Consider the following 15,890-nt stretch of genomic DNA (forward strand, 5'->3'; position numbering starts at 1 on the left):
TAATGGTTATGATACCATGAATCAAATTTGAGCCACTTGCAAAGTACTCTTTGTACCTTCATTGGTGATGCAGCATTGCAATGTTTAAAACAGGCAGTACTTCCTGTGCCCTTAGGTCAGCGTTGTTAGCAGATCATGCATGGAGGGTGGCGGCTGAGATGAGAACTGCGTCCTTGGAGAAGAAGAGGCACTTCAGCGGGTTGTCAGGGGAGCAACAGAAATGAAGGAAAATCAGTGTGTGTAGAGCCAGGGGCGCTCCGGCCGGTAGTGTCCCTGGATTGCTGAATCCAAGATGGAGGGCGGCACTGAAAAGGAGTGTGACATCACAAAGTATAGTGTTCCGAAGGAGCCAAAAAAATAACCAATGCATTTCGGGGAATGCTCAGTTCCCCTTTGTCAGGGTGTTTTCTCCAGGCAGTGCATAGCGAGCCTTTTATGATCCCGGGAAGTTCCGCCTCCTTTTCAGGGAGTCCATTGATCCTTCAAATGCTGCTTTTTATGGAGGATATCATATCATAGCTCTTTGCATATTGAATATTTGGTATATCTATATATAAAATTCATCCTACATATGTGATTAAATATAATACTACATCTGCTTCTGCAGACTCAAAACTTTTGTCACTTGTACTGCCCCCTATGTAGGTCAGGTCAGAAAGTGAAACATTTTCAGAAATGGCTAAATTGTTAAAAATAATTGTCACAATTCAACTGGCTAGTGACCTGGGACCAAGGGGGCATCTTTCCTGGCCCTAACACTAGGGGGTGCCATAGCACACCCTGATTCCCGGGATCCTCAGCGAACATCACGATTCAGTGTTGACTGGACATCCTGGTAACAAAGCTTCCGCTGATCTCCTTACTCGGCTGGAGCATGTAGCCGCTTGCAGTGCCTGTGCACTTTATAAGACCTCTCATACTCTGTCGGGGGCTCTCTAGCCTTGGACTCACTTGTCGGTCAATTTTCTCACGGATCTACTAGTGTCAATAAGGATACTGTAATTCTTGTGGTGGTAGATATATTCAGCAAAATGTCTCATTTTATTGCTTTACCAGCTTTACTGAACGCCAAATCCTTGGTGCAAGTTTTCCGCAGGGAAATTAGATTACATATGATCCCGACCGATATCGTTTCAGATCGGTTAATGCAGTTTGTCTCCAAGTTTTGGAGGGCAGTTTACACCTGTCTGGGGATCAATTTGTCATTTTCTTCTGCTTTTCACCCACAGTATAATGGGCAGACTGGGCGGGTTAGCCAGAATCAAGAGATGTAACTCAGGTGTTTTGTTTCTGAAAATCAGGAAGACTGGGTTACCTATTTACCGCTAGCCGAATTCACTCTAAATAATCTCTGTCAGGAATTGACCAGTAAGTCCCTGTTTTTTGGGGCATATGGGTTCCATTCTCACTTTACAGTGGGGGAAATAAGTATTTGATCCCTTGCTAATTTTGTAAGTTTGCCCACTGACAAAGACATTAACAGTCTATAATTTTAATGGTAGGTTTAATTTTAACATTAAGAGAGAGAATATAAAAAAAAAATCCAGAAAATCACATTGTATAAATTATATAAATTTATTTGCATTTTGCAGTGAGAAATGAGTATTTGATCCCCTACCAACCATTAAGAGTTCTGGCTCCTACAGACCAGTTAGACACTCCTAAACAACTAGTTACCTGCATTAAAGACAGCTGTCTTATATAGTCACCTTTATAAAAGACTCCTGTCCACAGACTCAATTAATCAGTCAGACTCTAATCTCTACAACATGGGCAAGCCTAAAGAGCTTTATAAGGATGTCAGGGACTAAATCATAGACCTGCACAAAGCTGGAATGGACTACAAAACCATAAGTAAGACGCTGGGTGAGAAGGAGACAACTGTTGGAGCAGTAAAAAGAAAATGATAGAAATACAAAATAACTTTCAGTTGACATCAATCTGGGTCACCATGCAAAATCTCACCTCGTAGGGTATCCTTGATCATGAGGAAGGTAAGAGATCAGCTTAAAAGTACATGGGGAACTTGTTAATGATCTCAATGCAGCTGAGACCACAGTAACCAAGAAAACCATTGGTAACACATTACTCCATTAGCTTTAAAATCCTGCAGTGCCCACAAGGTCCCTCTGCTCAAGAAGGCACATGTGCAGGCTCGTTTGACATTTGCCAATGGACACCTGGATGATTCTCTGCTTGATTGGGAGAAGGTGCTGTGGTCAGATGAGACAAAAATTGATCTCTTTGGCATTAACTCAACTCGCCATGTTTGGAGAAAAAGAAATGCTGCCTATGATCCAAAGAACACCATCCCCACTGTCAAGCATGGAGGTGGAAATATTATGTTTTGAGGGTGTTTATCTGCTAAGGGCACATGAGTACTTCACTGCATCAATGGAAGAATGGATGGAGCCATGTACCATTAAATCCTGAGAGACAACCTCCTTCCCTCCTTAAAGACATAAAAAATGGGTCATATCTGGGTGTTCCAGCAAGACAATGACCCAAAACTTACAGCCAAGGCAGCAAAGGAGTGGCTCAAAAAGAAGCATATTTAGGTCATGGAGTGACCTAGCCAGTCTCCAGACCTTAATCTCATAGAAAACTTATGGAGGGAGTTGAAGCTCCAAGTTGCAAGCGACAGCCTCAAAATCTTAATGATTTAGAGATGATCTGCAAAGAAGAGTGTTTCAAAATTCCTCCTGATATGTGCGCAAACATCATCATCAACTGCAATAAATGTCTGACTGCTGTGCTTGCCAAAAAGGGTTTTGACCGCAAGTGTTAAGTCTTGTTTGCCAGAGAGATCAAATACTTATTTTTCACTGCAAAATGCAAATAAATTTATATAAGTTATACAATGTGATTTTTTGGATTTTATTTTTGATATTCTATCTCTCAATGTTAAAATTAACCTACCCTTAAAATTATAGACTGTTCATGTCTTTGTCAGTGGGTAAACTAACAAAAACCAGTAAGGGATCAAATACTTATTTCCTCCATGGTAAACTGAGAATGGAACCCATATGCCCTGAAAAACAGGGATTTCCCGGCCGATTCCTGACAGCGATTATTTACAGTGAATTTGGCTAACGGTAAATAGGTAACCCAGTCTTTTTGATTTTCAGAAGCAAGACACCTGAGATACGTCTCTAGATTCTGGTTAACCTGTTCAGTCTGCCCATTAGACTGAATTAGACTTTTAGTGGTAACCCCCTTCTGGATTACTGGAGGAAGAGTGGTTTTCATCTTCCATTTCTACCATATGGCAGGGGGTTATGAATAATTTGAGGAAGGTGGGATCCAAATATAAGAGTGTGGCTGATCTGAGAAGTTTGGTGGGTCCGGACCTGTGTGTTGGTGACTTGGTGTGGCTGTCTTCTAGGAACATTAAGCTGAAGGTCCCTTCTTGGAAACTAGTTCCCAGGTTTATCAGTCATTATAAGATCATAGCCATCGTCAATCCCATAGTATTTAGCCTGCTTTACCTCCTACCTTTAGGAACCATATTGTATTTCATTGTGGTATCCTCAAAATATGTGTTGCATCTTCTGTACCATCACCTCTACCAGCATCTCCTGTCATTGTCGATGGTAATTTCAAGTTTCAGATTGTGAAGATTTTTGATTCTTCTCTTGTTTATTGGTCGCTTCAGTATCTGGTACATCAGAGAGGGTACGGTCCTGAGGAGAGGATGTGGGTACCAGCATCTGGTGTTCATGTGCCAGACTGGTCTGGGCTTTTCACGTGCCACACCCTGATAAGCCTGGTTCTGAGGTTATGGAGGTCCCTCATACAAGAGAGGGTACTGTCACGGGGTTACCGCGACAGTGTGAAACCAGAAGATGGCAGCATCTAATTGCTCATACTTTGGCACTGAGAAGCACTTCTCTTTCATTTTAAATGTGTTTATTTCTTCTGGCAGAACAGGGGTTAATCGACCATGTTGGAAATCCCTGTTCTCACAGCTGTGCTCAGTTAGCCACTCCTTTTCTCTTTATAATCTGGGTTCTGATATTAATCCTTGTTAGAGCTAGCTTTATTGCTGCATGGCTAATGGAGGGAGAGGAGTTCATATGAGAAGGAAAGTTGAAGGACTTATTAGTGACTGGTGTTTGGTTTACATGCATGGTCATTCCTTATCCTTCTCTGTTTTGCTCTTTTCCCCTACCTCCATGCCCCAGTGCAGTCCTCTGTGATATGTGAGTGAATATTTTGTACGACTGGAGTTTTCTGCTAACCCTTGTTTGTGTTGCTTTGTTTGTTGGGTTGGTGTACTACGGTACACAGTAGCGCCTCCTCTTCCCTGGGTGGGGGACGAGAACAGACAGAGGGCTAACTAAGGAAATAAGGCAAAGGCAGAATCCCCAGCATCTTTGCCATCTAAAGTATCCTGGGGATCAGGGCGAGCTAGGGCGCCCGCTAGTGTTAGGGACAGGTAAGGAGCCTCTGGTCCCTTGTCACCTGACAGCTGTGTTGTGACAAAGACTCTGTAATTGCATAAAAATGTTGTGATTATCAAACGAGTTTCAGACCCCAAAAAAGGTAACCTATTTCATTCTTGGTTGCAAAATCATAACTATTTTACATTTAAAAATGTGCAAATGTTTTCTTCAGAAAAAAGTGGAAACTTTTTGGACAGCTTGATGTAAAGCGCTTTTAATTGCCGAATCATTTTGTGATTAGCAAACCAGTTGTGTTACCCCAAAAAAGAGATTTTTTTTCTTCTAGTTGAGAGGTTCTAAATACTTCACATTCAAAACAGTGTAGCACACCTGATATATGATAAGTTTGAAGTTATTCTTATATTAAAAAGGCTGTGTTTGCATTACAGAGCTCAAAATGTGCTCAATTGAGTCCAAGGGGAACTTAACAGTGTTCTACGCATATTTTTCCAGGCAATTAGAGGCTTTGAGTTATGCAGTTCACTTGAATTTATTTGCCGGAAATCAAATTTTGTGGGATAATTCCATGAAGTTGGTTAGATCGAATTTAAAAATAGTTCCTTGTTTGCAATTATTAGTTTTCAGGGATAATTTGTGCACAGGAGACCTCCAGGCATATGTGAGAATATCTTTTCTATAGAACTGTGTCTTATATAACAATATCAACTAGCTTAGCCTTGGTTTCTTTTAGCTAAAACGAAACACAATTTTATAAAACTAGTTACAATTTTGTAAAAGTAGTATTATATACAGCAGCTGACATATGACATGTAATATTACATATTGGCAAAATATGGATTATAATAGCTGTATTGATTATTTTCTTTATCAGTTATGGTTTAACCCTATACTTTTTACAATTATTTTCTAGAAGTCCTAACCTAAATATTTTGACATATACATAGATAACCAAACATGTAACACATATTGAAATCCCTTTTGGAGTATTCTCCCCCTCAGTATCAGTGAAAAAACAAACCACATTTTTCATCTTTTTTATTGTTTATGCCTACATGCTTCACATCCAAGACCCCCTTTCCTAACATGTTTTCCTTTTCTTGCGTTTTATGTAGCTATTCACAAGAGAATACGGTATTTTATTTTAGCAGCACTTCTCTGTATAATTGTATTATTTATGGATGCAAGAAAAAATATTGCTGAGTCACTTTTTAAAACAAACTAGTTATTTTTTTTATACATTCCCTTACTACTGTGAACTGTTTTGTACATTTATTTTAGCCTCTTTTTCTTCATTTTTATCTTCCTTCCTACATTTATCTGTTACATCTTCCTCCCTGACTAGTAGATTAACCACTATAATTAGGTATTTCCTTTTCCAAAAACCTCCCAGATATAATTTCTGATTGTATGTTAACATCTCCTGGTGCTTTCTATATAACTATTACAATCAGTCTCCTAAAGCCAGTTTTACACATCTGAATCGAAAAGATCTTGTCCATATAACAGAAAAATGGATATGTGGTATGGTTGAATAGTCAAAAAAATATAAAGAAAACACACTGCTAACAAATAATTGAAATCTCAGATTTGAAGAAAAAGGTTTCATTGCATAAGAACCCAATTTTCTTTAGCATCTTGTACCCTATTTTCTTATTTTAAAAAAATACTCTGTTTCATAAAATTAATCAGTCTACTTTAAGTTAGTTTTAGAAATCCAACATTGATTGCCCAAGTACAAATCTTTATCTTTGGATCAGCTGTGGGTCTTTTGATCTGAACTCGACAGCCTTAATTACATATATGAGGCTATTGGGTTCAGTTGTGGAGTCCCGAGGCAAGCCCATGCTTCGTGATCCATACTCGGAACACAAAACATAAATTTGTGGAACCGACCTTAAAGAATGATTTAGCACTCAACTTATTCATTTCCGGAAAAACTTCCAAATGTAAGTAAATTACCATTTCCAAACTGTAACTAGAGAAAACAACATATTTAACCCCTTCATGATCGGAACTTTTTTCAGTTTTGCATTTTCGTTTTTCGCTCCCCTTCTTTCCAGAGCTTTAACTTTTTTATTTTTCCATCAATATGGCCATGTGAGGGCTTATTTTTTGTGGGGCGAGTTTTAATTTTGAACGATACCATTGGTTTTACCATGTCATGTAATAGAAAATGGAAAAAAATTCCAAGTGTGGTGAAATAGCAAAAAAAGTGCAATCACACACTTGTTTTTTTGTTTGTTTTTTTTGCTAGGTTCATTATCTGCTAAAACTAACCTGCCAATACGATTCTCCAGGTCATTACAAGTTCATAGACATCAAACATGCCTAGGTTCTTTTTTACCTATGTGGTGAAAAAAAATTCCAAAGTTTGCAAAAAAACTTTTTGTGCAGATACGACCTTTTGATCACCTGTTATTGCATCTTAATACAATGTCGCGGCGACCAAAAAATCGTAATTCTGGCATTTTGATTTGTTTTCTTGCTGCGCTGATAGATGGGGTTGATTCTGAATGCGGCGATACAAAACATGTCTATGTTTTTATTTTATTTTTATTGTTTTATTTTGAATGGGGCGAAAGGGGGGTGATTTGAACTTTTATGTTTTTTTTTACTTTTGGCATGCTTCAATAGCCTCCATGGGAGGCTCGAAGCTGCCATAACTTGATCGGCTCTGCTACATAGTGCCGATGCTCAGAGCATCTCTATGTAACAGAATTACAGACTTGATATGAGCGCCATCCACAGGGTGGCGCTCATAGCAATCCAGCATCAACAACCATATAGGTCTCAAGAAGATCTCTGGTTGTCATGGCGAGGCACCATGACAGGGTCAGTGGTGCATGTATTCCTAATGGCTGGAAGCGTGCGTTAAATGCCGCTATCAGAGTTTGACAGCCGCATTTAACTAGCGCCTATTGTGGGCACATGTCAGCAGTTGAAAACAGCTGACATGTCGTGGCTTTGAGGTAGGCTCACCGCCGGAGTCCACCTCAAAGCGGTTATACTGACGTCATACGTACTATGCTGTCTGACATCAGAAAAGGGTTATACAGTTTTATCAATATAGTCTATAAATGCAGTAACAGTATTATCACGATTTTTTTTCCTCAAGCTTTTCATTTAGAAGTTATTAAGCAAAGCAATTCAGCTATCTGTTTATTTTAAGATTTATTTTTCTTTCCATTTTTTTGTGTGCAAAAATGGACCAAAAACGCTATGGAGTCCTTATAAGTCAATCATCACAAAAAAGTGATATTAACTGTCCTAGTCAACACTTTCTCCTGAAATAACCATAAGGTCACTGAAATTATATAGGTAGGTTTTTTTTGTGGCATGGCTGAAATTCAGTGGAAATAGGGTTTTGTGATTGAGTTAAATTTAATGTACATTTTTGGCAATTCATCTGTAAACTCTTCATAACAACATAGAGTTAATGCAATGCCTCTATAAAAACTGAAGCCACAATTTTTGTGAAAACCAAAAATTTGTTTCAATTTCAAAACGTTTGGCCACATTTGTTCTGTTTAAAACTTTGCACAAATACATTGCTCAAAAAATTAAAGGGAAGACTTAAACAGCGGAATATAACTCCCAAGTAAATCAAACTTCTGTGAAATCAAACTGTCCACTTAGGAAGCAACACTGTTTGACAATCAATTTCACATGCTGTTGTGCAAATGGAATAGACAACAGATGGAAATTATTGGCAATTATCAAGACACTGTCAATAAAGGAGTGGTTCTGCAGGTGGGGACCACAGACCACCTCAGTACCAATGCTTTCTGGCTGATGTTTTGGTCAATTTTGAATGTTGGTTGTGCCTTCACACTCATGGTAGCATGAGACAGACTCTATGACCCCCACAAGTGTCTCAGGTAGTGCAGCTCATCCAGGATGGCACATCAATGCAAGCTATGGCAAAAAGGTTTGCTGTGTCTGCCAGCGTAGTGTCCAGAGGCTGGAGGCGCTACCAGGAGACAGGCCAGTACACCAAGAGACGTGGAGGGGGTCGTAGGAGGGCAACAATCCAGCAGCAGGACCGCTACCTCAGCCTTTGAGGAAGGAGGAACAGGAGGAGCACTGCCAGAGCCCCGCAAAATGACCTCCAGCAGGCCACAAATGTGCATGTGTCTGCACAAACAGTTAGAAACCTACGGCATGAGGATGGTCTGAGTGCCCGATGTCCACAGATGGGGGTTGTGCTCACAGCTCAACACCGTGCAGGATGCTTGGCATTTGCCAAAGAACACCAGGATTGGCAAATTTGCCACTGGTGCTCTGTGCTCTTCACAGATGAAAGCAGGTTCACACTTAGCACATTTGACAGACATGACAGAGTCTGGAGATGCTATGGAGAGTGATATGCAGCCTGCAACATCTTTCAGCATGACCAGTTTGGCAGTGGGTCCGTAATGGTGTGGGGTGGCCTTTCTTTGGAGTGTTCTTCATGTGCTCGCCAGCAGTAGCCTGACTGCCATTAGGTACCGAGATGAGATCCTCAGACCCCTGGTGAGACCTTATGCTGGTGCAGTTGGCCCTGGGTTCCTCCTAATGCAGGACAATTCTAGACCTCATGTGGCTGGAGTGTGTCAGCAGTTCCTGCAAGATGAAGGCATTGAAGCTATGGACTGGCCTGCCCGTTCCCCAGACCTAAATCCGATTGAACACATCTGGGACATCATGTCTCGCACCATCCACCAACGGCACATTGTACCACAGACTGTCCAGGAGTTGGTGGATGCTTTAGTCCAGGTCTGGGAGGAGATCCCTCAGGAGACCATCCGCCGCCTCATCAGGAGCATGCCCAGGCATTGTAGGGAGGTCATACAGGCACGTGGAGGTCACACACACTACTGAGCATCATTTCCTTGTCTTGAGGCATTTCCACTGAAGTTGTATCAGCCTGTAACTTCATTTTCCACTTTGATTTTGAGCATCATTCTAACTCCAGACCTCCGTGGGATATTAGTTGTGATTTACGTTGATAATTTTTAGGTATAATTGTTCTCAACACATTCCACTATGTAATGAATAAAGATTTACAACTGGAATATTTCATTCAGTGATATCTAGGATGTGGGATTTTAGTGTTTCCTTCATTTTTTTGAGTAGTGTATATTATATTTTACACTTATTATACCGACAAACAGCAGAACCAATAGCAATTTCCCAAACTGTTATAAAACTTGTTAATATTAGAAGTAATATGTGTTTTTGTACAACTCAGGCATTTACTGAGATAAAGCAATTTATAATAAAAATGCCAAATGAACAGTTTTCTACAAGATCATATGCAGTGATCAGAATGGAGAGAAGCCAATGAGACTGAAGATCCCTGTAGAGACAGTCTTGCGCATTATGGATTGCTAGTTAACACATTATGTGGCATGCAGAAAAATGTGTGATCTATTCAATAGCTCCTCTTAGCTGGATGCTTCAGTGATGATAACAGACTTATTATGTAAACCTACTTGAAACAAGGCTCCATACTGCTTCAAGTTTGAGAATAATGAATTGATCTTCTATGTAAATAAGATGTAAAAGGTCTCTTGCTGTATAAATTATGTATGTAAAGTAAGATGTCCATGATTAATTTACTTTATTATACAACTTATCTACAATGATATTGTAATTAATTGTGATCAAAATTGTAATCGGATTATAATGCAAATTGCATACAATGTAGTTATTCATTTAAAAAAGGCTTTAAATTATCCAAAGATCTTAGAATCAAATTGACTGTAATCATGATGTCTTATATCTGGAAAAAATAAATTTTCCTTAATGTACTTAATCATTTGTATCACAGAAATGCACTTGCTGGACTTGAAAAAACAGGGTTATTTATGTCTATTTATGTCTAAATAGTGTATTAACACATATTATGGCTGTAAGAAAAAGAGAAAGCTAGATAATGAGGTGAATAGAAATAGACATTGGATTTCATAGCTGTAAAATTACCTACATTTAAAACTAACAATGGTTATTGAAAGTAAATAATGTATGAAGTACCGTACTTGTTGTTTTTGTACTCTCAACACATAGATATTTATGTTCATTTTGTGTCTCTTGTCTTAAAAAATCAAAAGAAGAAAAATATTTGGTTTGTGTACATTTATATAAGTGTATACAAATGTTTGTCAAATGCAATGTTTTTCATGCGATGATTGAAAGAAATGTCCATATTTCTGAATAAAGTTGAAGTTAAACTATAGTAGATTTTTACACAAATCCTGAAAGTAATAGAAAAAGATCCCAGGAATATTATGAGCAAATAAATATCACATCATAAATAGATAGCTATGAGTGGCGCTGCAAAACACCAGGCAATTTTTCTGCTGCGGATATAACAATCACCACCAGGGATTGTAAAAGTGAAAGTACAAAAAATAAATAGATGATTGCATAAAAATATGCTTTCATCAATATCCGCGCTAGTAATTATGCCTGCCAACTGGGACTCAGATGGTTGCAATCAGTAAACCAAAATTCCTGAACTTGACACCCAGGAGATTAATGCCCAATAGTCATAATAAGCGAGGAAACGATATTAATACAAATGATTGTATTTGTAAGCTGAGGCTCAGATGGTTGTATGAAATTGTATAAGTGGTAAAACAGATTTTCTGAAGTCAACACCTAGGGGAGTAATGTCCCATATTTGTGATCAGCATAGAAACAAATTCAATATAAGTGAAAGTTCTTACCCCAAACAGGGGTAAGAACTTTCACTTATATTGAATTTGTTTCTATGCTGATCACAAATATGGGACATTAATCCCCTAGGTGTTGACTTCAGAAAATCTGTTTTATCACTTATACAATTTCATACAACCATCTGAGCCTCAGCTTACAAATACAATCATTTGTATTAATATTGTTTCCTCGCTTATTATGACTATTGGGCATTAATCTCCTGGGTGTCAAGTCCAGGAATTTTGGTTTACTGATTGCAACCATCTGAGTCCCAGTTGGCAGGCATAATTACTAGCGCGGATATTGATGAAAGCAAATATCACATCATCATTGTCCATAATGCTTTTATAACAATGGAAGCCACTTCTCATGAAGCTTAAACCAAAAAAGTAGAACAATACACAGTATTTTAAGCTTAAAAAAAATCACTAATAAATGGTAAATAGCACTAAAGGTTTAATGTCTACCCTCATTTAAGGGCAGATAAAGAAAATCAAATTAACAAACATATTAACAGTTGTGCTCAAAAGTTCACATACCGCGGCAGAATTTTTACTTTCCAGGACTTTTTAGAATTATTACTTTCTTGGCCATTTTTCAGAGAATATGAATGATAACACCAAAGCTTTTTCTCCACGCATGGTTAGTGGTTGGGTGAAGCCATGTATTGTCAAACTATTGTGTTTTCTCTTTTTAAATCATAATAACAACCCAAAACATCCAAATGACCCTGATCAAAAGTTTACATATCCATTTCTTAATACTGTGTATTGCCCCTCTAACGTCACTGACAGCATGAAGTCTTTTGTGTTAGTTGTGGATGAGGATCTTTATTTTCTCAGATGGTAAAGCTGCCCACTCTTATTGGTAAAAAGCCTCCAGTTACTGTAAATATATGGGCTGTCTAGCATGAACTGCGCGCTTGAGATCTCTCCAGAGTGGCTCAATATTATTGAGGTCGGGAGACTGAGATGGCCACTCCAGAGCCTTCACTTTGTTGTGCTGTAGCCAATGACAGGTCGACTTGGCCTTGTGTTTTGGATCGTCATCACATTGGAACATCCAAGTACATCCCATGTGTAGCTTCTGGGCAGTTGATTGCAAATTTGCCTCCAGTATTTGCTGATAACGTTCTGCATTCATCTTTAATTCAACTTTGACCAAGTTTCCTGTACTTTTGTAGCTCACACATGCCCAAAACATCAGCGATTCATCTCCGTGCTTTACAGTAGGTGTTCCTTTCATCATAGGCCTTATTAACCTCTCTCCAAATGTAACCAAATTATGGTTGTGGCCAAAAAGTTCAATTTTGGTCTTATCAATCCAAATTACCTTGTGTAATGAATGGAAGCAGAGGCACAGGTGGTGAAGTTCACATTTTATTGATATTTCTGTGGAACCTTGGGGCCACAGTCCGGGGGGCTCCGAAGGTGGCGTGACTATGTGAGCCCCAGGCACCCGTGGTAAGTCCCCTCGAACAGGGTCAGAATGGAATTCCTGGGGGACATGGCTGCTACCTCCAGTTAGACCCCAGACATGTGGCAGCTGTCCCAGTGGGACAGACAGAGTAGCAGGATTAACAGATGTCATTGAGCTGGCCGGCAGGTTCCGGGTGTACGGGTAGGAGCTGGCACAGATGATACTGGCGTTGTCCAGAGGTATGGATTGTTGAATGTTGGGACATGACAGAACTGGCATAGACAGAACGGACGTCGTCCAGGATAGCCAGGTAACAGGTAGCTGACAGTCTGTGAAGACAAGCAATGTAAGCAGATCACTGGCAGAACACTTCAGAAGCTTAAGCACACACTAGCGGAAACCGGAAGCTATCAACAGAGGATACTTGTTGCTCCAGCACCCTTCCTATGGTGGAGGGGCTAGAAATTGTAATCACTAAGACGCCATTGGTCAGAAGTACTTTTGAAAAAAGCACGCTGTTTCTTTAAGAGACCGGGAGCACGCGCGTGACCTAAGCACTCTACCTGGGAATCTGCTGGCCACATGCCAGGAAGCAGAGGCTGCAGCAAGATGGCATGGGGCCGTCACAGAGCGGGAGTCCTGTTGGGGACCCCGCATAGATACAGGTCCGAGACAGGGTGTAACACCTGGTTCCAGAAGTTTTGAGGCTTGTCTCTGTGCTGTTTTTCATGTTGTAAGCAAGATCCTTTGTGGCATTTGCGCAGTAATGACTTTCTTCTGGTGACTCGACCATGCAGCCCATTTTTCTTCACGTGCCTCCTTATTTTTCAGATAGTCCAGTATTTCAGCTGATGTTATTTGTGGGTTTTTCTTTGCTTCCCAAACAATTTCTTGGCAGTTGTGGACAAAAGTTTTGTTGGTCTTCCTGACCGTGGTTTTGTTTTACAGAGTCCCCTGATTTTCCATTTGTCAATCACAGTTTGAAAGCTGCTAACTGGCAATTCCTTGGATATCTTTTTTATCCCTTTGCTGTTTTATACAGTTCAACGACCTTTTCCTGTAGATCCATTGACAAATCTTTAGCTTTCCCCATGACTCACAATCCAAAAACGTCAGTGGCTGAATGAAAGATGCAAGAGTCTGTCTGGATCCCAGAAACTCACTCAGCTTTTATGCACACACTGATTACAAACAAACAGGTCACAGGTTAGGATGTTACCTTTAGTAGCCAGTCAAACCCATTTGTGTCAACTTCTGTGCATGTTATCAGGTCAAAACCACCAGGGTATGTAAACTTTTGATTAGGGTAATTTGGATGTTTTGGGTTGTCATTATGATTTAAGAAGAGAAAACACAGTAGTTTGACAATAAATGGCTTCACCCAACCACTAACCATGAGTGGAGAAAAAGTTTTGGTGTTGTTATTCATTTTCTCTGAAAAAGGCCAAGACAGCAAAAATTCTGCCGGGGTATGTAAACTTTAGAGCACAACTGTCTGCATGGGTGTCATCCATAAAGTTCACGCACAAAAAAGCTTGCCCATATATACAGGGTGGGCCACTTATATGGATACACCTAAATAAAATGGGAATGGTTGGTGAAATCAACTTCCTGTTTGTGGCACATTAGTATATGGGAGGAGGAAAACTTTTCAAAATGGATGGTGAGTGACCATGGTGGTCGAGATACGAGATGTGCAGCATCTAAAACAACGGATGCTGGAAGCCTGTGCTAGCATTTCTTCTGCGGTGTTGCTATCAGTGTGTCAAGAGTGGGTGATGAGGGTTGCATTGACAATCCAACACAATGGGAAGCACTTTGAACACATTTTGTAAGTGGTCATAAACTTGTAAATAACTCATGAAAGACTAAAGTTATGTTAAAACCAAGCACATCATTGTTTTTCTTGTGAAATTCTCAATTCTCTGCCTACTTGATTTTTCCAGTAATGATGGAGGTGGTATGTGATCCTATTGAAGGGCTTACCCACTGTATTCACTAATGTTTAGAAAAAAATCAGCATACTTATTTACATTCCTTAGTCCATATTTTTAGGCTGTGAATACCATGGTTGATTTTAAAATTCTGACCTTGGTGGAAATGAGATGAGCCATGCAGTAAATGTAAAAAAATATGCCGCAATATATAATTTTTACTGGTCCAAATTTTGTATCAATCGTCAGTCTTAATTTTAAAGTGGGATGCAAAATACATTATTGCAAAAACTAATTAAATACTAACTTTACCATTTTTCTCATTACAGATGGAAACTCGAAAACGACTGGCAAAAATCGTTCTAGTGTTTGTTGGCTGCTTTGCACTCTGCTGGTGTCCAAACCACGTTTTATATATGTACCGGTCTTTCAACTACAATGAAATTGATCCATCTTTGGGACATATGATTATCACATTAGTGGCCCGTGTCTTAAGCTTTTCTAACTCCTGTGTAAATCCTTTTGCACTCTACCTACTTAGTGAGAGTTTCAGAAGACACTTTAACAGCCAGCTGTGTTGTCGTAGGAAGAGGAGCCATCAACGGTCTACCAGCTACTTGCTTAATTCATCTAATGTCCGAATGACTTCTCTGAAGAGTAATGTTAAAAACACAGTGACCAGCACCTCTATGCTGAATGGTCAAAGTCGGCAAGAAGCGTCATTGTGATTATCCTTTAATTAACAAACCTAACTTCATTTTAGATAACCTCGATTGTACGGAATATTTCAGTTTTGTGATAGTATTTGGATAATATTGGAAATTATTAATCACTTATTTTTGAACAAGTACACTATATAAATTTGTTTTATATGGCAAAAATGTTTAATTCAATTGTTTATTTTTTTTTCCGCAATTCAATTGGATAACATAAGTACAGTTAGAAGTGCTGAGCATGAATACCAAAATACCCTTTTTGGAAAAAAATGTCTAAAATTGCTTCTGGCAAATACCGTGCTGGGAACATGGGAGTGCAGACCTTGTTTACATGAATTTCTAAGGAAGTCAAATTGCCATTTTTTCTTTTTATGCACAAATCATGTATAAGGTACTAAACTGACATCTTGCACTGTGAATTTAGTTATATTAATCAAACATAGCCAATAAAAATAAAGGGGGATAGACACAACCAAATAAAATTTGAAAGCTTTATTTATGTCCATAAGGTTAAAAGATTCCACATGATGATAAGTCACACTCTGATGTGTTGGTGGCGTCTACTGCTGAGTCATAGAGTCATATGGCTAAGGAAGCAGCAGATGCCAGCAACGCATCAGAGTGTGACTTATCATCATGTGGAATTTTTTAACCTTATGGACATAAATAAAGCTAGAAGATTTTATTCGGATGTGCCTATCCTCCATTATTTTTCT

At 39.2% G+C, this 15,890-nt stretch overlaps 1 protein-coding gene across 1 annotated transcript in view; it reads left to right on the plus strand.

Annotated features, from left to right (window-relative positions):
- The window catches only part of NMBR (neuromedin B receptor), a 536,877-nt gene extending 521,299 nt beyond the window's left edge, over positions 1–15,578 (plus strand). Inside the window, exon 3 of the mRNA XM_077292811.1 lies at positions 14,788–15,578. Within this exon, the coding sequence (XP_077148926.1) occupies positions 14,788–15,186 (399 nt within the window). The 3' untranslated portion in view covers positions 15,187–15,578. The remainder of the gene's footprint in view (positions 1–14,787) is intronic.
- Positions 15,579–15,890: the final 312 nt, after the last annotated feature.

The sequence above is a fragment of the Ranitomeya variabilis genome, chromosome 2 (genome assembly GCF_051348905.1).
Source record: "Ranitomeya variabilis isolate aRanVar5 chromosome 2, aRanVar5.hap1, whole genome shotgun sequence".
In the NCBI taxonomy this organism is placed as follows: domain Eukaryota; kingdom Metazoa; phylum Chordata; class Amphibia; order Anura; family Dendrobatidae; genus Ranitomeya; species Ranitomeya variabilis.